The sequence below is a fragment of the Stegastes partitus genome, unplaced genomic scaffold (genome assembly GCF_000690725.1).
Source record: "Stegastes partitus isolate 25-593 unplaced genomic scaffold, Stegastes_partitus-1.0.2 Scaffold86, whole genome shotgun sequence".
NCBI lineage: Eukaryota > Metazoa > Chordata > Actinopteri > Pomacentridae > Stegastes > Stegastes partitus.
Genome location: NW_007577817.1, coordinates 171,680 through 199,344, shown reverse-complemented (window position 1 = coordinate 199,344; position 27,665 = coordinate 171,680). Strand labels below are relative to the sequence as shown.

The 27,665-nt window shown below is 41.3% G+C and overlaps 1 protein-coding gene across 2 annotated transcripts; it reads left to right on the top strand.

Annotated features, from left to right (window-relative positions):
• The first annotated feature begins 1,126 nt into the window (after positions 1 to 1,126).
• On the top strand, positions 1,127 to 5,664 carry LOC103353846 (LIM domain transcription factor LMO4-B). Of its 2 annotated transcripts, none has more exons than XM_008277007.1 (6): positions 1,127 to 1,222; positions 1,327 to 1,453; positions 2,367 to 2,603; positions 2,732 to 2,828; positions 3,209 to 3,367; positions 4,399 to 5,664. In XM_008277007.1, exons 3-6 carry the CDS (start codon positions 2,389 to 2,391, stop codon positions 4,405 to 4,407), a joined length of 480 nt encoding a protein of 159 aa, XP_008275229.1. In that variant the 5' UTR covers positions 1,127 to 1,222; positions 1,327 to 1,453; positions 2,367 to 2,388; the 3' UTR covers positions 4,408 to 5,664. The 2 variants fall into 2 exon arrangements, with proteins under 2 accessions (XP_008275229.1, XP_008275230.1); XM_008277008.1 differs by having other exon boundaries at positions 1,130 to 1,226.
• Positions 5,665 to 27,665: the final 22,001 nt, after the last annotated feature.

Below are 27,665 nucleotides of genomic sequence, written 5' to 3'. Positions count from 1 at the left end.
CACATGTTGGTCAGTGAAATGTAGTTTGTGTTTTATTCTCTCTGTAGTTATCTGTAGCTGTGGAGATAAATATTTCTGATTTCTGGCTTCACCAACCACTTCCATGTTTATTGTTCTGTCATGCCTTGTTTGTCTGTTTTCTTTATGCCTTCCTGTTCCCTCTCCCCTTTACCCTCACCCTAATCATCCATTCATCCATTATCTATACACCACTTAATCCTCATTAGGGTCGTGGGGGGACTGGAGCCTATCCCAGCTGACTTAGGACGAAGGCAGGGACAGGTCACCAGTCTATCACAGGGCTACACTTAGAGACAGACAACCAAGCACACTCACATTCACACCTACGGACAATTTAAAATCACCAGTTAACCTCAACATGTTTTTGGACTGTATGGGAGGAAGCCGGAGAACCTGGAGAGAACCCACACTGCACGGGGAGAACATGCAAACTCCACGCAGAAAGATCCCAGGCATCCTAACTGGGACGCGAACAAGCGATCTTCTAGCTGCGAGGCAACAGTGCTAACCACAGAGTCACCTTGCAACCCTCACCCTAACCAGTTCAGACAAATGGCCACCCTCCCTGAGCCTTGTTCTGCTGGAGGTTTCTCCCTGTTAAAAGGAACATTTTTTCTTCCTTCTGTCACTACAGAGCTGCTTAAAGGGAGCCATTTGGATTTGTTGGGTATCACTTATAATACAATACAATTGTATTATAACCTTAATATGTATTACAAGTTGACAAAAGTGAGCACTTTTTAAAAAAAATAATTAATATGATTGACTAAGACAACAGAAAAAAGACTTTAAAAATTAAGAAAAATAATAACATGTAAAAGGTAAAGTTTACAATATTATAATTTACCAGATTTTATAAATAAAACGGAGTGACATTTACTACAGTAAACTACCATGATTAGTTCCTGCACTGTGGCTGAAGCTGTGGCAGCTCCGGGAATGTGGCTGCATATTAATAAGTCACGATAAACTCATAAATCATTTTGACTGCGGACACGCCCCCTGCCCTCCTATTGGCTGCTGCGCGCCTCTTGACGGCTGCGTCCCCTCTTGGTAATTTAAATAGCCCCTTGCGCAATTTAGTGAATAGTCCCTGTCAAAAGCCTCAGAAAGAGAGCACGGCGTGTTGATAGACAGATAGCAGTGACAGAGAGCAGGGGAGAGGCAGGAGCTGAGTCATGTGTCCTCCTATCCGCTACATGTAGGTATTGAACCGCCGAGCTGGACGTCGGAGAGAGTTTGCTCAACTATTATCGCCACCGAGCCGGTTTAATGTTGTTTTGCTTTGCCTTTTTTTCTGGAAAGCTATAGAGACCACAGCATGTCACGTCCAAGTGCGGACGTCCAACTGTAAGCGTGCCCAGCTACCTGTGAATATTTCCACAGCTTCTCAAAGTTCTCTCGGCAGGAGGAAAAGCTTTGTCTCGGCGAGGTAACACATTTCTTCTCTTTGCTCTCGTTTCACCTCCGCACGCATTTCTCGCTCCCTTTAAGCTAGCAGCTCCGCTTGTAAACAGCATGTCAGTGAAGCTAGAGGCGTGTATACACAATGCAAAGGTAAAACATCAGTTTACCAGAAGAAAATACTTAAGTACTGCTTCATAGTCTCATTACTGGCACTCTTCCAAAAGTCCCATTTAGTGACTTTCCCCTTCCCCCCCTCACATACCGTTGACTTAATACCTGTATAACTACTGTGCCTGTCAAATCAATAGAGAGATTACTTTTGACAGATTTAAGTTATAGAGCTGTACAGAAGAAACTTTTAGATTTCACATTGCATGTGCTGCGTAGTGTGTACTGAGAAGTATCGGTGAATTTTTGTGTGTGTGTGTGTGTGTGTGTGTGAGAGAGAGAGTGACAGATAAGTCATTTTAGGGCACTTCACATAGTAGCGTCAACAATATTATGTAGAGAAACCCAACAAATCTGGACAATTCCGTTTGATAAAGCTCATTGGTAACAGTTAAAGACACTTGTTAGTTCTTGTAATGCTCAGGATGTTTTGTGTAGGTCAACCCTGTCACAGCCTCACAGTCACTGTGTTATCAGTCATTTGCAGTCATGCTGAATCCTCCTTCAGGTTTAACAGTGCTGGTGGAAGTGGTTAATCTGTGTAGTCTTAAATGTAAAAATTGTTTTTTTTTTATAAACTTGTAATTTTTTAAAAGTTAATATCCTCTACAAATAAATCTATTTTACACAACAATTACAAGTTTTAAAGACATTTCCCTTCTAGACAAATTCTGAGGAAGCAGTGTATTTAGAAGTATTTATGTTGTCTTAAAAAGGTGGTTCATGAATGTTAATGAATGTACCTGTCAACTGTCAACCTGTGTGTCCAGGCCTCTGAGGGCCTACATCAGCATGGTGAACAGCCAAGCGTCAGGCATACCACCAGCTCCCAGGTCGTGTGCAGGATGTGGGGGAAAGATTGCCGATCGCTTCCTGCTCTTCTCCATGGAGCGCTACTGGCACACGCGCTGCCTCAAGTGCTCTTGCTGCCAAGCCCAGCTGGGGGACATTGGCACTACCTGCTATAGCAAAGGGGGCATGATTCTGTGTCGGAGTGACTACATCAGGTGAGAGGAAGGAAGAGGTGGCAGCGGAAGGAAGGTGGGAGGGAGGGAGGAGGAGAAGGAGAAGAAGCTACTGGTTTTAGATTTTCCAGGCCATGCAGACAGAGCAATCTGTGTTTTTGTGTTTGCAGACTGTTTGGGCACAGTGGGGCGTGCAGCGCCTGCGGCCAGTCAATCCCAGCCAACGAGATGGTGATGAGGGCACAGGGAAATGTTTACCACCTCAAGGTAAATTCCCAGCTCTCGCATCATTGTGCTTCATCTCCCACTGCTTGTTTGACAGAAACATCTGGGATTTGGTGGGTAGAGGTGGCAAGAAAGGAGCAGAAGGAAATTATACTGTCTTTGCCTCATGTTCTTATTATTACATTTTTGAGACTTATTTTAAGAGATTTATTAATGGTTTTACAGTATCTCATATTTAAAATAATATGTTTCTATTCCATTTCAGTTCAGTTATATCAGGTGATTTTACTAACTAAGCATTTCAGTTTTGAGGTTCATATTAGCTGAAGTCACGCCCATAGTATATTAATGTGCTGTAATGGCCCGATATTGGTCTGAATTGACATTTCTGATCATTAATTTTTTTCTCCACTAATTTGCAGTGTTTCAGCTGTGCCACCTGTAGAAACAGACTCATGCCTGGCGATCGCTTCCATTACATCAATGGTACAATCTTTTGTGAGCACGACAGACCCGGCGCTGCCTTGCTTAACAGCCACCTGCCTCCACTTCAGAGCAGCTCTGTGCTGACAGACCAGAAGGTAAATAAAGGGGCTGCTGACACAACACTGCAGAACCGTCTGTATTTACAGCATAGCGTAAATTCTTGTTGCATGAATATCACTGGGCTATAATGTGGATAATAAAATCTGTTGATTCCCCCTGGGAAAAATGACCACAGCAGGACATGTTATTACTATAAGAAATTGAAGCAGTAAAGTGGGTAAAAATGTGAATGCATAAGGTGCTACATTCGTGATGCAGCCAAAAGTGTCAGTGCAGGAATGGGAAAAAAGAATAAAATTAAATACCAGTAGAAGGATGCCTGAAAAACATTTAAGAAACAAAACATTAAGATTAAACAAAACATTAAGAAACCCACATCTTTATGTTTAAACATTAAACATAAAGATGTGGGTTGTGAGATGTAACAAATACATTTGCTCAAGTTCTGTACTAGGTACAATTTTGAAACTATACTTCAACTCCGCTACATGTCATTAGATTGTAAAATACAAGGATTTAGATGAAACTGCTTAACTGGATGTGAGATTGCTAAAAAAAATTACTTCACCTTCACCCGATGTGACATTATAATACTGTTTACATAATAATGCATCAGTAAAAGTCCATCATCAGTATTTTTTTATTTTACTGTGCTATTGCTGCGTAAAAATCATAATACTTTTCTCCACAACTAAAAAAATGAATATCACAAGATAACATTTTTGAAGAGCTGAAATGCCATCTCAGAACTGACCTGGCAATGGCTTCAATTTTCATGAGCTGTATATGTTACACTGCTCTTTTTAACTATACTATAATAAGTTCTTTTGTATCATGTTGTATATTGTTTTTTTTTTTTTTAATAATTAAACTTCAAATAGGTGCTATACAATACACTTTTATTTGTACATGTGGGTGCGTCTAAGTTTAAAGGAGCTCTAATTTGCAATAAAGAGAAGACTTGCATAACACTTGGATGTGGGGCTTTGTATTGACAGTACCAGAAAGCCATACAAGTGAACTTGACGGATGTGTTGAGACCCTTTCTCTTCTCTCTGGACTGCAGGTATGCTGAGTGGCAGCAGTTCTGCGTGATGCGGTCATGTTTCCCACCCGAGCTTCACTTCTCCTCAGTGCACTCCTCTCCTGCTTCTGTTGCCGTTGTTAATGTGGACCCAGCCCCTCCCCAAACCCTGCCAGCCACCCACCAGTCTTCTCCCGGACAGAATGTTGTTTTTCATTCAAGATATCTTTCATGACTCCCCATATCAGAGACTCTTTAATGCATACAAAGTCCTGTTTCTGTTGTGGTCAATGTTAAAGTGGTCTGTGCATCATGCAAAGACTAAGAGTATGTGTGGACTGCATTGGCAAAAGGCTCCTTGAGGACTAAAAGAAGGCTTGAGGAAAACGGTGACAATGAAAACCAGCACCAACTAAAAGGGAACAAAAGGAGCTTGATATACGTTTGATGGACTGCTGTAAAATGACTGTCAAAGCTTTGCTTATGCCATGTGACATTATTTCCCCTGAGCGTGTTTTTAATGAACTCTTGATCTCTCTCTTGTATATGTTAATCTTGAGATCTAACACACTGAGGACTGAAGATAAAAATGATGGGTGTCAGGCAAAAAATCCGGAGTACCTGAAAATGTTCAATCACAGGAAAACCCTTAAATGAATTTATGCACCAGAAACTTTGAGAAGCACGTACGGAAAACAAAGACCTTTCGGTATTATCCTCAATGACTGATTTCTCACATGCCCTAAACAAAAAAGAAGTCAAATTATCCAGTAAAGGTTTTGTTGTTTTTCTTCTGTAGGGTTTTATTTCTTTATCAGGTGCCTGTTAAATGTGTGGAAAAAATGTGCATTTAAAACAAAACTTCTATTAAAAACTGTTGTCCTCTAACATGTCACAAAGTGAGATGATGTCATACAGAAGCCCCTTAGTGGTATTCAAGTGGCATTGTATTTCACAGTATCTAGCATTGTGGATGTTACTGGCTTTCTCCTACTCTTTACCCCTGTATGGTGAAAACATGCCTGATTACCCCAAGGAATGGAATTAGGGGGCTTGAGCTCTGACCATTTACAGAAGCAATTAAACATGAGCCCTTGTATCTGTGCTGCTGGTGCTCCTGGGCGGCTGAACTTGGGGCATATCCTGTAGCTGACTGGCCCGGTGGCCGTCTGCTTGCCTGCCTCTAATAAAGCCTAATCTGAAAGCAGGCTAATTAAAGGGGAGTGGCCCTCTCTACATCCAGGGCATTTGAAACAATCAGATGTATTTAGTATCTACCATGTTCCAATTAAAGCTCCACACAGCCTGGTTTGTTTCTCATCGCAGCTCTTTGTTCTCCACCACTCTCTGCATGGTTTCTAAAAATTATTTTCTTGAGCTGCATCTAATTTGCTCTAACTTTGTGTGCCTTTTTAATGCTATGTTAAAACTTTAAGTCTCAGCATACCATCGGAGGCTGGGAGTTAATCTTAGTGTGATACGGTGCTGGAATATGCAGCATGTAGGAAGCAGATGATAGCATCTGTTCTACTTTTACACCTTGCCTGGGAGCATGGCAGCCATCAAACTTGCACCTTAATGCGCTTAGCTATTTCAAAACGTCCCACTTGTCGTGGTAGGTGCTGATACTGCATCAATTATTTATTCCACGTCTGATCAAGAAGCGTCACGCAAATTCATTAACGTATGCAAATGATCACAATTACAATTATCTTTGTATCGTGATGGTGAAGAAATAAAACCTCGGCACATTCCCGAGTCCCACCGCACCACAAGTTACACTTTGCATTCAAACTAATCAAGCCTCATCTGCCTTTTCCTAATTAGCCGGAACGTTTTCAGATGCCAATTAGCAGGTCTCATGAAAAGGCTCTTTGCCATGAGGCGTTGTCTTTTATCAGAGCTTCTGCAGGTGTGTGGCTCACCATGCAGCCTGTGTCATAGGAAAGTGTTTATTCCTGCTAATTAATCATATTAACACATGCAGATGAGTGTAATTGCCTGAGCTCCTCCACCTCATACTGTGTGAAGACACAAGAAGATGCCAGGATATTTTTACATGCTTTTATGATAAGGACGGTGAGGACCAACGAAGCCTCCTTCTTCTTGCCCAGACTCGTGTGACATAGATCCAAGATGGCTGCTTTCCTTGATGCTGATTGGCCTGTCTGTCAGCCAGAAGCTCTTTCTAATGACTAGGCCTTTCCGTGTGTGGAGAGGCCAGGCCAAGTGTTTGGAACCCAGCAATGTGCTGGCTTTGGCTTACACATCTCTGTGACAGTGCAGTCTGCTTTGTGTCACCAGATGTGAACTGAAGTGTGAACCGCAGGAGAACACGGCGGGCTCAACAACAACAACCGTTGTTCAAGATGTTTTCAAAATCAAATCATTGAGCCCATAGTATTTCTATTTTAGTTTCGCTTGTCTTTATTACTTAATGAGAGTCTGCATGCCCATAAAATTGCTTGTCAACAGTGGTCATTAAACTGTACTAGAATTGTCCTTCTCCTTTTTTGCATAATGTGGGATTCGCGGACCATATTTTTGACCTGCCACCACACCACAGAAGTAGCAAGCATTTGCTGCTTGGCCTCACTGCAGTCCTGAGAAATATCACTGCTTCGGGCTCTTCAAAACCCTTTGTTACATTTTTTCCATTTTGCTCTGGTGGTGCATGATGAATAAATTAGAGCACATAAGGAAGTATTTTGGAGGGCTGGAAGCAGCAACATTTCTCACAGGAATTACTTTGATGGGGCAAGTGGCAATTGATATGTGACACTCTCTTAGTTTGTATCAGCAGCGAACAATCTGGAGGGTTGGAAGATTAACAACTGCAACAGAGTTAAAAGCTACAAATGATACAATCTACCTACAAATTGTTAGGATGGAAGCTTAAAGGTGGACACAGCTATCTGCATGATTAGATAATGCTGTGCCCAAGTGGGAAAGTATGCTTTATTGAAATTTAAGTGAACTCATCTTTAAGTGACCTTTGATACTGGAGTTGTCACTGTTGTAATCACAGTGCAGTATGTGCTGTTCAGCTGGGCTCTGTACAAAGATTTGTTGCCAGAGCCGTCATCCTTACGAACAATGTGTTGGTTCTGTATCATGTTGATAAAGTTTGACTTTCTATCTGTTCAGCTGTGATGCTTATCATTACTCATGCTCTAAATATTCCAGCAAACCAGAAATGTAATGAACATTGCCTCCTATCTGAGGATTTTTCTCCAAAAAGGCTTAGAACAGCAATGTAAAAGCTTTCTTAAAACTGCATTGTTGTTCATTTACTTACATGAAAATCTTATGGATTTATTACTTTGAGCCAAGACTTTGTATTCTAACATAAATCCAGCAGTTCTGAAAAGACATCATCAATGTAACTGCTTCTACAATTCTAACAGACCAATGAGCTGAGCGTTCATGATGTGAGAGAGTTGCGTTGCGTGTGGAGTTTGTGCTCCAGATGAATGCTGATAGACAGGTCTTTTCCACCCTTGGGCGCTGAGCTCAACATAGGTATGTTTGCTGTAAAACTGCCATCTGGTTGTCACCATTTTCAAAATCCCAGCATGTAAATTCAATGGTAGTCTGTGGCATTTGTCTGCACTGACAATCCTTCTGAAAGCAGCTTGGGCTGCCAAAGCTATTTATGGTAGCTTCCAATCCCTGAGCACCAGATGACTGTTTAGAACCAGCTACAGCAACTACCAACATGCACCTAATTTGTCATAACCATAGTGTGCTAAATGTTCCAATGATTTCTGAATCCTCTTTGAACTCGCTGAGGGCTCCAGCGTTGCGCTGCATACTCTACATTGTATGGGAGTGAAACATGAGACAGTGCTGGAACATGTAGGAAGTGAGGCATGTTGCAGCTATAACTCACTGCCTTCAGCAGGGGAGTAGAGCAGCTAATGACAAAGAGAGCGACTTTACAACTCCAAGCCTCATTCAGGAATGTCAAGGAGGGGAGAGGGAGAAAAGTTCTCCTGGCCAATCGGAATGCTTTGAATAATTAAAGTGATCGGCTTAATTAGCTCAATTACGTTAATTTGACCACGGAACACGGCCATATGGTGAAAGGAAACAAAAGAGGGGGGAACTAATTAAAAGTAAAATAATGAGGATTTTAATTAACTGGCTCCCCAGACAGCGGAGCGCAGGGATCAGGAGCCTGCTACCATAATTAAAGTGCTGTAACGCTGGCAACATCTCTCCTCTCTTTCTTATATCTGTGAGGGCTCTATCCATCTAATTAAATCTGTAAATAAATTAGCAACATTGAGGGTTCCTGCTTGACTTAACACCGCCTGCAATCCACCCCCCCACCTTCCCAATAACACGCTCACCTTACTTTCAGCACACTGCGCCACCCATATGTAGGCAAAGGTTGAGCTAAGGTCTGTCATTAACGGAGGGATGTGGGTAGATGATGGTGTGTGTCTCTTCCACTTTATCATGTTTGTGCAGGCTGACGCTTGTGCTTGCTCCGATTCGTAACCCCGGGTTCTGTTTTAAAGCTCTATCTGCTGGAAACAATGGCTGAAACAGAAGGGCCAAAGTACAAGTGATGATGGCATCACCTTCATGTGTTTCACATATTCAGGCTGCAACCAGCCACCATGCATGTTCACTATGTACCATCATGGCTTTCATTCTCTGTCCCTCAGACATTATAGCTCAGTGTCTCTCTGCAATCCTTCAGCAACACCTCTTCTGTACTCTGTTCAACTTGCCCCTGGCCTTTGTACTTTTTCCAACGTACGCACAGCCACTGTCAACCTGCAGAAGTCCCTGCCCTGTGGAAGCAGGAGCTTTTTCATTTAAATGCATTCAGATTGACAAGAGACTTATTTGCATATTAAATTAACAAGCACTTAAGAGTTCTGAGCGAGCTGCTAGACTGCCAGCTCCGAGTAAATGAGGAGCGAGTGAGCGTTCGGCTGTCATTACCCGCGGCTGTCAAAGTTGGACACGGTTGAGGAATGGTGTGTTCAACGATAGAGAGACACACAGAGACAGATAAATGTGAAATATGTATCTTTTATTTTTATCTGTTTTCACAAAGCATGTAAATCTTTCATCTCAGCACATTAGAAAGGTTGCACCTCCGCTCTGAGTGATAGTGATGACGATGTTCCCAGCAGTGCCTGTGCAAGGTGAACACACAGGGGTGTTGTAGCAATACCAACCTTAGCAGGCTGTGGGACAAACCCGAGGGAGGGCTTCTCACTGCAGAGACTTACCGACAGCTGCAGGGCAACAGAAGAAGGCCGTTTGCAAAGTGATTGAAGCACCAGTTTACACCGCTTTTTCCTCAAGTGTTCTGCTGATAGAAAAAAAAAAAAAAAAAAAACACAGCATCAGCTCAATATCCAGACTGCACAGCATGATGATGGAAGATTTGCTTTGTCCCCCTCTGTGATTTTACAGCAATGATAATGAATAGTTAATCTTGTAAACAAGGGTTCTAGTTTTCATTTTGTTCTGAAATTTGTCTTTAAATTAAGCAAATAAATACTGAAATAAGGAGACTTTTGACACACAATTAGAAAAGAAATCTTGCAATAATATGGCTTAGCAAGGAAATAAGTTCTAAATGCAATAAGAATCTGCCAAAAACTTCCTCCTGCAAATCACTCCAGAAACTTTTACAAACTTGCTTCTACTTTGCTTTTGTATTTGATTGATTGCTATCATCTCTCTGATTGTCAGTATATTATGTGTTCATTTTATTACTCTCTGTGATTTATAATCTGTTCATTTTATCACTGCAGTTTTATCACTTTTTCATTTTGGTTTATTGCTTTTACTTGTATGGCACTTTGTAACTTTGTCTCAAAAAGTGCTTTTATAAATAAAGTTATTTTTCACTGTAATGTGGTGGAAAACAAGTGGAATAACAACTGAACACCCAGAGCAGATGTCTACTAATATGTTGTATGTTGTTGTAAAATGATGAGTTAATTATATATTTTTTTCAAATTAAGTGTCTCTTCATGTCCATCTTTGCTGTTGAATCTTAAATTTATTGACCTAAGAAGAAAAAGCAAATAAATTTAATGCAAGACTTGTTTAATGCCTTACTTTTACTTCACTGTTATTCCTCAGGAGGACAGAGACTGTTAGCAGGCTCATTTTGATCATTATTTGCGAGGATGGAATACATCCACCTGTACTTTTTTCTCCTCTGAAAATGGCCCTGAAAGAGGTTCTACACGAGCACTTCTTGCAATTGGAACATGCACAAAGGTTCTGGCTGTCCTATAAACAGCCCACAAGTTTCTGCAGAGGGAAACAGTTTTGTGGTTTCAAACAGTTTTGGGTAGTAATGACAAACAAGGCAGTCCTGTAATCACAATTGTATTGTTTGATTCAGAGAAACTGATTTTGCTGGATGATTCAGGAAGGATTTGACATTTGCAGAAGGGCTGGTGTTCCAGTCTCAAATGGTTGTTTTAAGGGTCATGAAGATTAAAGCTCTTCTACAATAACTCAGTTACTGCTATAGTGTTGCAGATATTCTACAGTCCATGAGTGCCTCCAGATCAGGTATGACTGATTTGTACATTGCCCCAGTTCTGATACAATTATATAATGAACTGACATCCTGCAGACCCAGGTGGATCATTGTGGTCATAAAGAAACCTTTAACGACATGAGAGCAACAAATTACATTCCGTTGCCCTCCATTGTTTTGAGCAGACATCTCGAAACCTGGACAAATAACACCGAAGTGTCTGCGAATAGAAGTACATCAATCAATACTATTTCTTTTGTAACTGTCCATTTATGCTTTAAAATTGGAAGCTTGTTCATTCAGTATAGTGTAAAATGGGTTCATGTTGCTGTGAAGGATAGAACTTCACAGCAGTCGCTTGAAAACATCTTTAGGAAATGCCCAGTGAGTCAAAGGATATTTACACTAGTGCAGAACCAGTTCTGTCCTGGTTAACAAACCTTAATTTGAACTGTTCCATTTGTTTCCACCAAAAGGTGTAACTCAGTTAGACTAAAGTGATTATTTGCAAAAATATGGTAGAACTCAAAGGTACACAATGCAATGTCTGCCACCTTGCTTGGTTTTTCCTAGCATATATTTGTTGTAAGAACAAAAAATCTATTTCTATAGTTTTGTCACAAGCTTGTGGAAATGTAAGCCGGTTCATTGTATGGTATCTCAGTTTAATGGTTGTAGAACTGTACTGGTTCTAGAACCAGAAAAAGAAAGCAGTAACAGTGGAATCAGTTTTAGTGGGGGCTTTACTAAAGCACATATCCTGAATTCATTCTAGCACATTTGACACTGGCACATTCTATAAAACTTTAACCAAAGCTAAGAAGCTCATACACCAGTGTAATTCTTGTACACATTATCCTGCCTGTTCTCTTTCTCTGTGATACTGATCTTATTTTTTTTCCAGGTACAGTCACAGTCCTGCCCAGCAGGGCTGCCGCCGAGCATCACCCTCATCATTAGAGGAGGAACCGCCAAACTGTTGTCAGATGAGCGTCTGGGGATCGAGCTCTCCTGTTTGTGTTGAGACAGTTTTTATGATAGGAGAGCTGGGAAAGGCCAGGCCCTCATCAACCCCCCACTCCACAAAACCAGGTGGAGCACACGTGCGTTCATTAGCGCCCTTTAATGAGGAACAGATGCAACAATGCTGCCTCTCTCTCTCTCGCTCTCTCTCTCTCTCACACACACACACACACAAACACAAAGAGCTGTGCATAAAGACCGGCACACTAATACACAGTCGCACACACAGACCCTCTGAAAATACACAGATCTTCCCACTAATGCTATGGAAGGTCATGGAGGCAATGTTAACATGGATTCATGCACACACACCCATCCAGTGGCAGTTTTTTACGCAGACAGACTTTCTCACATTAAAATAAATAGATCCTCATGAAAATATACCCCCATCCACACACGCACCCACTCACACACACACACACACACTCACACATGCACACACACACAAGCACACATGTTGGCCAATTCAGTCCTATCATGGTGGGGGGGATCTTTCACAGCTCAGACCTGTGGGCCTCATTTGTCCAATTTAGATGAATGACTGAGATCATATATCATTCCCCTTACATCAGACTATTTTTATCTTGCACAAAGTCGATGCAAGAGAGCTGAAGGAGTCAGAAAAATGCTCCGTCTGTGGATCTGCGTTGAGCTTTTATTGGTGTGAGAGGCTGAACTTCTCATTCGTAACAACAAAAGCAGATGGGGGTTTCAGTGTCTTGCTGAAGGAAATATGCAGAGGCTGCTGATGGACATATTGGCTGTTCCTGTTACCACTACATTCGAGCGGCCTCTTTAAACTTAGGGCTAAATTCACTTAATCCCTAAATTCTACAAAAACCTTTTTTTTTTTTTAATGTTTGCCAAAGCCAATAAATCTAAAATATTTTTTTTTTTTTTTTTTTTTTTAATGTTTGCCAAAGCCAATAAATCTAAAATATTTTGGACTTTAAAAAGAAAAGTAGCAGCACTTGCAATACAAATTATTAAACATGCTTCACCAGATTTAACTAAACTTTATGACTTCAACATTTTCAGATTTATGCTTATTTAATCTCTTTCTGAGAGCAAGGTAAATAGGTTTTATCACTTTAATGTCTGTGTGTACAGTTAGAGACATGATGTGGCTCAGCAGAAGGAAAGCTCCCTTGTTCACTTATTGACTACATTTTGTATAATGAAGATTTACAGTTCACTCTGCAGTGAACAGTAAATTAAGATTTCGCACACTTATGAAGCATCTTCAATTTGCGTCAGCATTTGGCTGTTTTCCACTGCAGAACTTCTGGCTGTTTCAGGGCAGTCTGAACCTTTTTATGCTTTCTGATTGCAAGACAGGACCCTGTAGAAACTAATTTAAGGTAGATTTTGACAGAGGAAAAATTATTTACTTCAAGGTAAATACTTCACAGAAGCCCTGAAAAACTGTTGGGCTGGACTCGATGCTGACTTGTTATACTTGGAAAAGAAAAATGCTGATTGGCTAAATTCGGAGAGGATAATATGCACCATTTTTTGCCCTCTTGATGTCCTTGTCCATTAGCAGTCTTCTCCTCTCTAACATCACCATCATCAATGTAAAATTCACAATGGGCTACCATTACTAATTTTCATTGTTCTTTTCCTACGTTGTCATTGAGTTATGTTCAATAACTACTATTTTTTGTTGTTTTGGTGCACTCTGAGTTTACGTCAGAAGCTGTCAGACTGTACACCACAAAGGACAGAGAAAGGCCGAATGTACCAAATATTAGGGCATTCCTGTAAACATTTGCACCCCCTTGCACCTGCTCCAAGTTCCTGCAGTGTTGGATCAATCAATGCTCATTCTGGCATCTAAAAAATACAACACATTTGACAATGAGAGTCTCAGCAGAAAACAGTTCCATCTTTGTGTCATTGTAGAACTTTGAGAGGGTATTCAAATATAAAGGTTGACTGGAATTGCATTGCATTGTCCAAAATAGAGTTGATCACGCCATGTGGCTGCACCACATGGTGGTGCTTAGGATGTAAGACTTCACCATTCTGTTTTCAGTTACATTTCTAGTAAAATATTCTTAATAAAAGTACAGTAATGAACATTATGATAAAGCAGTCTTACAGTTTTGAACAGTTGAAAATAAAATCACCAGGAGAATGAAATATTACTGTTGTGAAAATTCCACCTGTTTGTTTACTGGACTAAGCATAGCATTACCAGTCACTTTTGTGTATTCATGCCACTTTAAGAGACTTCTTAGCCTCCTGACTAGGCAAACTGTAGATAGTAAACTAAAATTATTTTAGTTACTGCTTTGTAAATGGCTTCCGTTATCTCATTTACACTTTAACTCACATAATCTACAAACAAAAAAAAAACAGTCTATTTGCAGAGTTGTGCAAATACAATGATATTCGTAACCAGTTGTACAGTTTTTATTACCTGGAAATAAAAGAAAACAAAATATTATTTTGATAAGTAAGGTAAGTTTTCTCCTGTGAAATGTTAATTGCTCTGACTTGGTTTTGATATTTTCTTTATTAGAACAAAAAGTAGCAGGATTGCCAGGCTTTTTCTACTGTTTCAACTGACCAGAATTGACCACTTGCAATTTGCTGGCAAAAACATATCCCAAGCCAGAGTTGGCATTGGACAGTTATCTCAGCCTACAGAGTTGCTTGCATGTGGAACACTGAAATCATACACACATCTGTCTCCTAAACCATTAGTGTGTTTTGTCTTGAATTCTCTGCCACGTGAGTTTTCCATCCCTGACTGCTTTCTACCAGAGGGCCTGGCTTTAAAGCTACTATCCCCTTATTGCCCATTAAAGTTAACTCACAACATTCCCAGCCTTGTTCCCTAATTGAAGCCTCTGAACTGGGGGAGCAGGTGGGGTTCACACTGCCACGTTGGGTTTACACTCAGCATGGGGCTGCAAACACCCTCTGAGCTAAGCTGACTGAAGCATCATCAAAATGTAATAGAAAAACTGATGTGTGATGAGCATGCATGAGACTCAGGAGTGATATCAACAGAAGAATCTCCTTTTTTGTGGAACAGTTAAGATCATTGTTTAAGCAAATATGTTAAATAACCGCCTGCTCTCCATGGAATGGACCTATGAATTCCAGATGTCCCTTTCACCCTGAGAACATGATAGCGAGTTTAACAGAGCATCCATCTCACCTTATGACTACACAGTCGTTTTAATATCAGTTCATGAATTCTTAGACAACAAGCATGTGAATGAAGGTGCAATCATAGCAGCTTGCAGGTTCACAGTGAATTTCATAATTCAACACTGTTTCATCACTTGGGACCCAGTTAGTGAGCTGACACTCACTGGTGTTTTATGATTGCTAAGCAGCAAATCACATGTAGAAATGTGTTTCATTATATAACAAATCAGTGTTATAGTGTGTGGGCTGAAAATAGATGCATGATGAGGGGAATCAGTGGACAGTGTTGAGCAGCCAGAATAACCTAATATAATCTAACTGGTGTTCTGTGATTGCGCTTTTTTTTTTTTTTTTTGTCCTGTTAGAAGGCAAGAAGCTGCATTTAGTACCAGATGCAGACACTAAAGAGACAACTGCTCTCTGGGTCTTTATTATACAGTCTTTGGGAGAGCGATAAAGTGTCTAAAAATAAAGTTAAAGTGAGAAAAAAATAAATAAAAACATTTGTTTTGACTACTGAGTTGATCACTTTGTCAGAATTGAAGGAGCTGGTGAGGTTTTTCACAAAAAATTCATTGCATAGAACCAAAGGGCCAAAAGTGACGTCATTCAGTTGACCAAACATAACTTTCTTACTTTCATTAAGATTGCAAAACTTTAGATCCATGCAGTGTTTAATATCCTTTAAGCAGTCCAGCAAGGAATGCAGATATATTTGTATATCATCAGCAAAACAATGTGTTACGACTGGCTCTTATGTTTCCTTAAAAAGGGCTCCAAAGGCGTCATGTACAATCAAAGGAGGACTGGCCCCAAAATCTGGAACACAAAGACCAAACTTAATCTCACATAACTCATAGAGTTTGTGTATGGATTTTCCACCCTTTATTACATCAGACACTGTTGGTCAGCTGGTGGCCACACAGCTGTGAATGAGTCAGTGATATTGATTATTGAATTAGCAGCAGATGCAGTCTTTTTTTTCTGTTTTCTCACTGTTTGTGATTTGAAGTCACCTCAGTTTGTGCTACCTGCTCCATGAACACAACTTCATATATTTATTTTACTCCAGCGACAGTCTTTATATAACTGACATTATATAAGTCAGCAGTGGGCCACTTATCTACGAACCCTGATAAAGGCTGCAGTCCAACAGTCATTTGGTCCTTTGTAAAATAAATATAATTTTAAAATGTCCTTTTGTTGACGAATATGACCCCACTTTTTTTTTTTTTGATCCACATTTGATTCAAATATAGCTTAACACTCCACCTACAACCTACAACAACTCAGCCATCTCTGCAAGCCTGAAGAATCAAGTGCAAACAGAGAGGTATGCTGAACAAAAAGAGAGCAGCTGAAATGTCAGTGTGTGATTCATATGTGTGTGTGTTTGAGGTTTGGCATTTCAGACAGAGATATCATTGCAAAGAAGGGTGAGAGGTGTGCAGAGCTGGTTCAGAGAGGGGGGTGGGGTGGATGTTCAGTCTCACCTTGAGAGTGGTGGACTGTGGTTTTCCTGACTCAAGCAAGGCTCTGCTGCCACACAACATGAGGCAAGAAGTTGGGATGCAGGCTCAGAGTTCAAGTCCCCGTGGCTCTGCTGGGCGCCTGGTCCTCAGTCCCCACTTGATAAGCACGTCACTTCTGCCCTCCTCAGTAGAAGCTCCCGTGGATGGAAATGCCAGCATAGGGCTGAGGGCAGAGCTCACCCTAACGCGGCCTCACCTCAATGAACCACAGGGCACCAATGCTTCTTATCAGCACTTTTACACCTGCACAGCCACGACAATAGGATGTGTGTCTGTGTGGTGGTAGTTGGGGGTGGGGATGGTCTGCACTTGGTCTGCACTTATATACCGCTTTTCTACATTCGTGGTACTCAAAGCGCTTTACAATGTTTTCTCATTCACCCATTTATACACACATTCATAGGCCATGCCATGCCACTGGGAGCAACTTCAGGTTCAGTGTCTTGCCCAAGCACACTTCGACTGCGGAGGAGCAGGGGATTGAACCACCAACCTTGGGATTAGAGGTCAACCGCTCTACCACCTGAGCCACAGCTGCTCAGAAGACGAGCAAACAGATGCACAGATGGAGGAAAGCCTAGTGTACAAAATGGGCCCTTACTAGTTTGATGAACTTTTGGATTTGACAGAGGACGTGTTTTCAATAACAACACCAACAACAACAACAACAGGCCTTATAGTTTGAGGTTGTCATCTCAGAACCTCTGGCTATATTTGCTGCTGACTTGAGCTTTCTCTTTGCGGTGGAGATAAAAGATCAGCCCAACTGCCTTTCAGCAATCTATGGCCTCATCTTTTGCTCTGTTTGCTTACTCTGCTGGTTGTGACCTCAGAAATAGTAGTGAGCTGAAACACAGCCCCATTTCTGAGCTAGTAGGGTAATGCTATGATGGATTTTTGTGCTAAAACAAGTGCATTTGTTGGTGTTTGTGAGGGCCTGCAAGACTTGAATGTTCTGAGCAACCACTCTGCTGCCCTAAGAGGGAAAGTTGATCTATTTTGGATTCAAGTGGGTTGTGATGCCTCTTTGCATGCATGCGTATGTGTGCACACAAGCATGGTTTTGAGTGTATGTGTGGCTACACAGTTTTGTGTGTGTTTTCTATAATTGTGTAAGCCACTGAGGAACTGATAAGCCTAGTGGAGCCAGACAGCAGCACTTAAAGATGTCTGCATTGATAATAAAGAGACATGAGACACACATGCATGAAACGCTCACTGTATCATAGCATTGTATCAGTGAACTGTATACACAGTTGTGTGTTTGAATAAACATTCCTTCAAAAAAACAGGTAAACAGATTAATCTCATCACTGCTGGGATGGTAGGTGAAGCTCAGGTTAAACCCAGGTATGTATGATGTTATCAGGAGGCCAACTGTTCTCATAACCATCCCAGCTGCATTCTTGTACGCCAACAAATGCAGTCTGAGGAGAAAATGTAGCTTTTCCTTTTAGTTCAATGTAAATCTTTATATTGGGAGAGAGTATTAAAATATGTAAGCGTCTGTTGAGTCTTCTGTTGAGTCTTTGCTCTGGTTGTGGTACATCAAAGCATGGGACAGACAATAGTGAAGTGAGCTTATCTAACAACTGCACCAGGGGGTCAGTAAACCTGAAACAGCAATGATCTCAGTGCTCATTGACATTAGTCCTCTATGGCCATACTTTATGCAAGTGAGGCCTTGAAACAATCTGGCTGCAGAAAAGAGGTTACAAGCTAATTGATTGCATATCAGAGTGCATGGATTGTGCCTCTGCCTGTGCACGCATGTCTGTGCACAAGGACATTATAAGTATCTGTGAGAGTGCTGCGTCCCTCGCCCCCATCCCTCCTGTCTGTGTTTTTGAACTTGGAGATGAAGCCATCTGTACTGCTCTCTGGAGACTACGGGCTCCCTCGTCTCTCCTCCATTTTCTGCTCCTGCTGTAATGGGAAAATTGCTCTGTCTTTCCGCTCTGGTTGGGATTGGCAGCGTTGATAAGAATTGCAGGGACAATTAGAGGTAGGAGTTTTCATTGAGAAGCTTTCAAACGATGCTGAGCTGTCATTGGTGGCTGACACCCCCTGGGACATGCCATTGCACTGTAGATGACTCAGTGAAAGAACATCCCTGCCTAGAGGCAAAGTCCACTGTTTGGGTGCAGCAACAACCCTCCTTAAGCACCAGTCTTTTCATATTTGTAATTGCATTGATCTGAACAGCGTTCACCCTCAGTATGTACTCAGACAAAAGAAGTGTGCAGCAGCTGGTCTGACTCCTTTTTGTTCCTTTTCATGTAGTTCTCTTGTGATGCTGGTTACACACAATGAGGACAACAAAAAGGCCTTTTTTTCCACCAAGTCTTGGCTTTGTTTGGAACTGTATGATGAGCCTGTCATTATCTCAGCAGGCTCCAGCGAGCACAGTTTTACCTTACCTTTCTCCTTCTCCCAGAGATGGGCATGAATTAGGGAAATATCTCGCTGTGCTACAGTCCCTCAACTAATTATTGTTAAAAGGTCTGATATGACTTGGAGGTGCACAGGCAGTGTGAGACTAGAGCTCATATTCAGGCAGAAATATGAAGGTGTGGAAGGGCCTGGGAGCATTGTTTATGAGCTAAGTGAAGTGGACCATCACAGAGGGAGTCAAGCAAAGGCCAAGTAAGTGATGGAGGGAACGATTGGAGGAGAGTGAAAAGGAGGGTGGGGGAGCAAGAGTAACATTCCTGTGTCGGACCTGATCCCCTCTTTTCAGTAACTGGACACTCTTGTCTCTGCATGTCGCCTGTATCCAGTTTGAAGGAGCTATGCTATGCTTTTGCATTTTAATGTTCACTGGTAAAGTTGGAGGTGTTGACTTTTCACATCTGCATCTAGTATGTGTAGTTCTCAACCCCTTTACAAATCTGAACTATGATTCAGTCCCACTCTCTCTCTGAGCTCTTCATTACACTCAGCCTCTGTTCTAATTCTCAGGACCAGGTCTCCAATTTCCTCATGCATCCAGAGTCAAACAAGCATCAAAACTCCAACTTGGTAGCTGCCAGGTTTTCTTGAGCTCAGATAAAAGCTGTAATAATAACAACGCAAGGTGAGTCAGTGGCATTCCGTTTGCCGCACACTGCTAATTGGCCATAAATGAGCCCATCTGGTTTCATTTGCTGTTGGTTGAGGCAACAGGAGCTCCCCTAGCTTTCTGCTCAGCCCCACAACCACACGAACAACTGAGACCACCAAAGCTGAACTCATAACGTGAAACCTGAACTACACCTCTCTGCAGCAACACATAAAAAAAAACTGTAGGTATGGCTTATTCCTAAGCCTTCCCTTAATGGCTGCATTATAAATAAACCCCTGGGTAAGGCCTTATTGTATGCAGCACTCATGCCTTAGACTGGGAAAATGAAATATTGACGTGAAGCGGTCCTTAGAAATTGAAAGTGCAGTCAGGAAGATTTGATTTCCAAAAGTGTGAATGAAGATGCCTGTTCTCTGTATGAAACTGCTCCACCACCTGAAACCTGTGGGTGGCACTGCTATGTGTAGAGCAGTCAGGGGGCTCAGCCCGACTTATTGGACAGAATAGCATTGTCATTAATAGTTGGTGATGAATGAACAATATAAGCCTAGTTTACCCAAGTTACAAAAAACATTAATTGTTTAAGTTTTCTGTCTACATGTGTTTCTGACACACCCAGGTAGACATAGTCACAGAGTTCTCACTGAGGTAAATCTAACATTAGAAAACTTTATTCTACTCTTTTCAAACATTTTTTTGGTACCAGACCTGTCTCAGTTGCTGCAGGACTGAATGAAGACTTCTCTGTCCAGCTGTCTAATTTGCATCTATCCATGTACGAGGTCTTTAAGAAACATCGACAAATTATACAGTCTGCATGTTTTCCAGGGTCATAAAAGAGTTGTAACATTAGAGAACAAACTGGCTCCTCAGAACACAATGAGTCTCTGCATGCACAATAATCAAGCCATGGCACCAACCACAATTAAGTAAATTTCACCTGTGGGAAACACTGAGATATTATCAAATGGTCAACATTATGCCTTACATATTTTACAATGAGTACAGTCAAAGCATGAATGACTGTGTCAGAGCACTGATGTTCCAAACTGAAGTGTTGAAAAAGTACAGTGTCTCCAAGAAACTCATCCTGTGCTGTGACAAGTGTGGGCACGCAGAGCAGCAGCAAACCGTAGCAGTCAGCAGTCAGAAAATAACGTTAATACAATCAATTATAACACAGCCAAAGAAGAGAAACCTTTTACTAATTTGAATTCCCAGATCATCCTCATGGAAAAGAATGAGGAAAAAATACAAAAAGATGATCTGCATCCTTTTTCCTGATTACAATAATTTACATGTACATAATCTGTTAAGTGGGCTGCAGGATGGTGCAGTTGGTAGCACTGTTGCCTCGCAGCAAGAAGGTCGCCGGTTCGTGTCCCACTGGAATCTTTCTGCGTGGAGTTTGTATGTTCTCCCCGTGCAGCATGGGTTCTCTCCGGGTTCTCCGGCTTCCTCCCACAAGGTCCAAAAAACATGTTGAGGTTAACTGGTAATTCTAAATTGTCCGTAGGTGTGAATGTGAGTGTGCTTGGTTGTCTCTAAGTGTGGCCCTGCGATAGACTGGCGACCTGTCCAGGGTGTCCCCTGTTTTCACCCTGAGTCAGCTGGGATAGACTCCAGTCCCCCCACGACCCTAGTGAGGATGAAGCGGTGTATAGAAGAAATCACAAGGAACTTATAAAAAGAGAAACCCTTACAATGTGGCAAAACATTTCAACTGCACTTTAATTATGTGCTGGTGCACCTATTTGAAAAAGCTTGGCAAACCAGTGCCACCAACATAAAGAGTTAGTCTGGAGCCCTGCATGAGACCTCAATGTACCTTACACTAAAAAAAGATACACTGCTCAAAAAAATGAAGGGAACACCTAAACAACATGATGTAACTCCAAGTCAATCACACTTTTGCAAAATCAACCTGTCCAGTTAGGAAGCAACACTGATTGTGAATCAATTTCACCTGCTGTTGTGCAAATGGAACAGAGAACAGGTGGAAATGAGAGGCAATTAGCAAGACAACCCCTATAAAGGAGTGGTTCTGCAGATGATGACCACATACCACTTCTCTGTTCTCATCCTTTCTGGCTGATGTTTTGGTCACTTTTGCATTTTGTCAGTGCTCTCATCCCTAGAGGTAGCATGAGGCGGTGTCTATAACCCACAGAAGTTGCTCAGGTAGTGTAGCTCATCCAGGATGGCACATCAATGCAAGCTGTGACAAGAATGCTTGCTGTGTCTCTCAGCAGTGTCCAGAGCATGGAGGAGACACCAGGGGACAGGCCAGTACACCAGGAGACGTGGAGGGGGCTGTAGGAGGGCAACAACCCAGCAGTAGGACCGCTACCTCCTCCTTTGTGCAAGGAGGAACAGGAGGAGCACTGCCAGAACCCTGCAAAATGACCTCCAGCAGGCCAATAATCTGCATGTTTCTGCTCAAACTATCAGAAACAGACTCCATGAGGTGGTATGAGGGCCTCATGTCCACAAGTGGGGCTTGTGCTTACAGCCCAACACCGTGCAGGGCGATTGGCATTTACCAAACAACACCACAACTGGCAGATTCACCATTGGCGCCCTGTGCTCTTCATGGATGAGAGCAGGTTCACACTGAGCACATGTGACAGACGTGACAGAGTCTGGAGATGCCGTGGAGAACGTTCTGCTGCCTGCAGCATCCTCCAGCATGACCGGTTTGGCGGTGGGTCAGTAATGGTGTGGGGAGGCATTTCTTTGTAGGGCCGCACAGCCTTCCATGGGCTAGCCAGAGGTACCCTGACTGCCATTAGGTACTGGAATAAGATCCTCAGACCTACTGTGAGACCATATGCTGGTGCAGTGGGCCCTGGGTTCCTTCTGATGCATGACAATGCTCGGCCCCATGTGGCTGAAGTATGTCAGCAGTTCCTGCCTGATGAGGGCATTGATGCTATGGTCTGGCCTGTCCATAGCATCAATGCCTTCATCAGGCAGGAACTAGAAAAAAAAAAAAAAAGAAAAGAAAACTAATGCATGTCTTATTGTGGGAGCAGTGGGTAAGATAATAAGGAAATTTTGAACACAACATGGAAGCTACTTCATGCATATTCAAAGTATTTTTGAGCCAAGGACTTCATTAACAACAAATATGGCTGGTGAAGAAAATTCAATAAAACGAGGACAGGGATGTGTGCTGACACCTGACCTGTACTCCTTATGCAGTGAATACATCATGAGGAAAATACAAGGCTTACCAGGAGTATCCATGGGAGGTTATAACATAAATAACATACGTTATGCAGATGACACAGTGCTGACAGTGAACAGTGAAGAAAACTTGCAGACCATAGTATCCATAAGTGATACAGAGAGCCACAAACTTGGTCTGTCTTTAAACAAAAAGAAAATAGAAGTCATGGTAATTTCAAAGAAAAATGTCATCCCAACCTCTAACATAAAATTAGACCAAGAAATACTGAAGCAGGTTTATCATTTACAATATCTCAGTTCATGGATGACAACAGATAGAAGGTGTGAAACAGATATCAGATGTAGAGAGTAGCAATGAAAGAACAGCATTTATGAAAACGAAAAACATACTGACAAATAAGAAAATAGCAATTAGCATCCATATGAGAACTCTCAGCTGTTACATTCTACCAGTTCTGATGTAGGGATGTGAATCTTAGAACATAAATAATAAAATGTCAAACAAAATCACTGCAGCAGAGCATGCTACGTATATCTTATATGGACAGAATAAGCAGTGAAGATGTTTTAAAATTACACAAATTACACACATAGTCACAGCACCGTCCAACCTGCAAATCTCCAAACTGTCTGCACGAAACAGAAAGGAACATGCACTTGGCAGAGTAGCAATAATCTTACGCAGTACTGTCACCAAATCCTGTGATGGAAAGTTACATTTAGCATATATGACAATCAGACAGTACATCTTGAGCAAAAGCGTATTCCAGCAGATAAAAAGCACACACATTACAAAAAGACTGTAAGGAATGGGGTGGTCATGATTGCCAAACAGACTCTATTAGCCCTTGAGGGCCCACTTACAAGTCTTTCATGCTCAACAGACTGATATCAGTATAACCCAAATAAATCTTGAGGGTGCTGATAGTGTAAAAATATCAGAAAAATTTATACTATACTACAAGTGTTCAAGACTGAGCACGCAGTCAGTTTACATATCAGAAAGCTTACTAACCCAAAGTCACGTCAAACCAGAAGGAGAGAGAGCCGACAGGCTCACCTATTTTATGATCCAGCTGCAGCCACTTCACATTATGACAGGTTGTGATAGTTTGTTCTGCTTTGAGGTAATGTATTGTATTAGTATGAGCATTGGGCAGCAAGCTGTGCAAACAGAGTGGGCAGGATGTGCTGGGATTGATCTGAGGCTAAAGGTGTGGAAGTGGTGCCAACAGGTCTGGACCCCACAGAGTGGAACCAGTCAAATTTACCATTATTTGAGTTCTAACTAAGCAAAGGTTAATGGAGTTTGTGACTTTGGGAATGTAACTTTATTGTTGTTGTGCTAGATAGTAAATGGAGAAGTTGTATGTGGACAGGTGCCCTTTAAATTTAACTGATAGCTGTTTTTGAAGTCATCAATAAATCAGTCAAGTGCCATGCCATTCAGAATAGGTGATTATTTCTCTCTATCTAATCCAATATTTTGCTTTCTGAATTGTGACTGTTGCCCGTTCCATGTGTAGTCATGATGTCAGACCGTCAATCATTTTCATTCTCTGTCTGCCTTGTTCTCTCTTCCCACTAATTTTTTCCAGTTGTGATAATATATTCCAGGGTCTCTTTCCTTATGATGATTCCAAAAAAAAATTGCTTGCTGTTTCCTAATTTTGTTCAATAGCATGTAAAGCAGGAAGTAAATATGCTTATATGTGAGCACTCTATATCCTGTACTTCTATGTGTAAGATACTTTTAGGAAGCTGAAATTGTGTGCTTCCCTCGTTTGCCACCAGAACAGCTCTGCTTCATTGAAGGATGGACACCTGCCCTCATAGCTGTCATATGTGAGATGCATGCAGGGCCTTTTTCAAGGACTGCATGTACATAAAAACAACAAATGACAAAAGTAATTTTGAAATAGGTTGTTCTCCACAGCTCGGTCTGTTCAGTTCATCTAATGTTGCGTTTAAAGAACAAAAATGCTTACATTTGGTACATTTGGCAAACCATTTGCTTGGGTTTCTGCAGGCACTGGATGAATGTATACTATCAAAGTTGCCTACTTATATGAGTGACACACCATTACCCAGTGAGCAGCTAAGGCTGATACTTACCATGGGATAATGAAGAAACAAATAAGGCCAGGTAAGTGAGATAAGCCCCTGCTAACAACTCTGTGACCGTGACAGGTGTTAAAGTGGGAAAATAGGAGAAGCAGTTTCATTCCTATTCATTTTGGTTATAGCCGTAGTGCTGTGGAATGTTTCCACTAATGCATAACTTGCAGGTAACTGACTGATAAAAATAGATTTTTAATCTCATTTTCTCTGAAGCAGCTATGCAAGTAGAGAGAGTATGTGAGAAGCAGAGCTGCAGAAATTGTGTGTGACTGTTCATAAATGAGTGTGTTTGACAGGGGGGAGAAGAGAGAGACAGCGGGGGAGGGTACAGATATGCACCCTCGCTTCTTCCCACCCCTGGGTACTCTAATTGAGAGGAGGCTTTTGTTATATAAACAAGAGGTACACCTCAAGTTGAAAATTAAATATTTGGAGAGCAGGCAGCATGCTTTTGAAAGTGATATATATTCCAGTGGGTGAACGCTGGTGTCAAAGGGCTGCCGATGAAGAGGTGGTTATTGGCATGGAGAGCCTTCTCCTGAACGGGAGAGTCAATTCTCACCTCACCTCTCCTTCACAACAATGAACACAACAGCCTCTAAAGCTCTATTTCTGTACACCCCAATTGGATCACGCTGCTGCTGATTGTTCTACATCTCAATAGGCTGTTAAAGTGGTAATCTGCAAGTTCCTTGTTATTTTCCCTTTTTTTACTTTGTCTCCATGCTTGGTGCTAAGCGCTCATTACTGCAGTTTTTGCTCTGCATGTCCCAGAGATCAATCAGTGAATCTTGTAAGCCGATGTCTTTTTATTCCAATTTTTGAAGTCAGAGTTTCTCTAAGTGGCACGCTTTTGTGTCTTCAGCTGTGCAGCTGTTACTGCTCATGCTGGTTTGTGTTTCAGACATGGCAGAAAGTTGGGAAGTCTGTCTTTCTGTGAGGAAAAGTGAAAAGGAGCAGCAAGTCAGAATTCCATGTAGTGAGGATGGGCAATATTTCCTCAACTCTTACAGACTATATGTAATTACACAGATACTACAGAGATAAAGGCATGACGTCCTTGTGATATTATGATGGTAAAGCATTTACCCTTAAACCCACATCTTGGGTCTTGCAATGACACCTAAATCCGCCTAAGTCACAGATAAACACTGTGAGATGCAGCTGAAAAGATTTGTAAAAAGCTGGTATGTAAATCTTGTGTAATGACAAACGTGGCAGAACCAGACAATCTATGTAGGGGTGTCCAGACTGTGGCTATTACTCATCTTGGGGTGGTACAACGTTTTGTTCGTTACTTTTTTTCAGCAAACCATTGCCGGTCATTTTTTTCTTATTTGCATATGCAGCTAAGACGGCTATGTAGATGTGCATGAGGACACATGTACATTATGATAATCTGGCATCTAAATGTTTTCAAATGTTGATAAAGCTCACCAGATAATTACCATTAAAATTCCATAAGGTATGGGCACATATCTAATTGAGACACCACACTGTGTCCATCCAGGCTTTAGTTTCTTCCTTTTGGCTGCAGGTTCTGGGTCAGTCTTGTATTGCTCAGCACTTTGTACCACTTGCTTCCAGAGTTCTTTAAACATGTTTCTTCTCTACAGTCTTTTAGAGCCTATACAAGAACTTCAACTAAATCCACAGCTAAACTTAAATCATACAAATTTTTAACGAATAAAAACATGACAAACACCTTACTTATCTAAAACATAAAGGCAACAGCAAAGTGCTGATTAATTTTATACTGTCTGTACTCTTTTCAATGACAATAACACAAAATCTCTGTTCTGTTAAGATTCATCTTTATGGGAACAACAGCTGTAGAAAAATGGTTTGTGGTTCTGTGATCCAGACATGTAGCTACTGGATGTAACGATCAATAACATGGACAAACACATTTTTTATATACTTAGAAAAACAGAGGTCTATATGACAATAACAGAAAAGCTCTGAATTGCTACAAAATCAGTGTAAAAATGTTCTGGTTGGTCAGAACTGCTTGGCTGTATGTAGTTACGCATCTGTATGGAAGAACAGCCATACAGATAAGAATAGTCGTTAGTGGATGTAAGTTGAGTTCTAATTACATGCACATAGCCCTCTGTCACACAGCTAATGTGAGTAACATTACCATTAGCTAGGATCACTGTAAAGCTGAGGAACATTCAGAGATGGTGGAAAATGGATGGCAGAACTGATTTGAAATCAATAAATACGATCTGGATGGGTTACTCTGTTTTCATGTCACCTTTTGTGCTTTAAACTCAGCCACAGTCTGTCTCTTTGACATCGGTTTCATTCTCTTCAGTTCTCTGTGATCACATATGCTCCATACAGCTGAATTTTCCATAAAGTTGTTTTCATATTTTTCTGTTGATGTTTTGTTGTCAGACAATAAATCAATACGAAATAGGAACTAATATTTCATTTCTAAACTGTAGCTCTGCTCAGCTAAAATACTGATTTTATAACTGTAACATCATCTAACAAACTCACCGAAGATGAGTTAAAAGACAACAGCTGTCCTGAGAATTCTGCAATATTTCCATGTCAAATGGTTGCTCAAAGCTAAAGTTAGAAGCAATAGACAGTCCTGGTTTCAAACATGTATTCATATCTATGTCTGCTCTGGTGTTTTGCACTATCAAATACAAATTCAGAGAGTCTGTCTGAA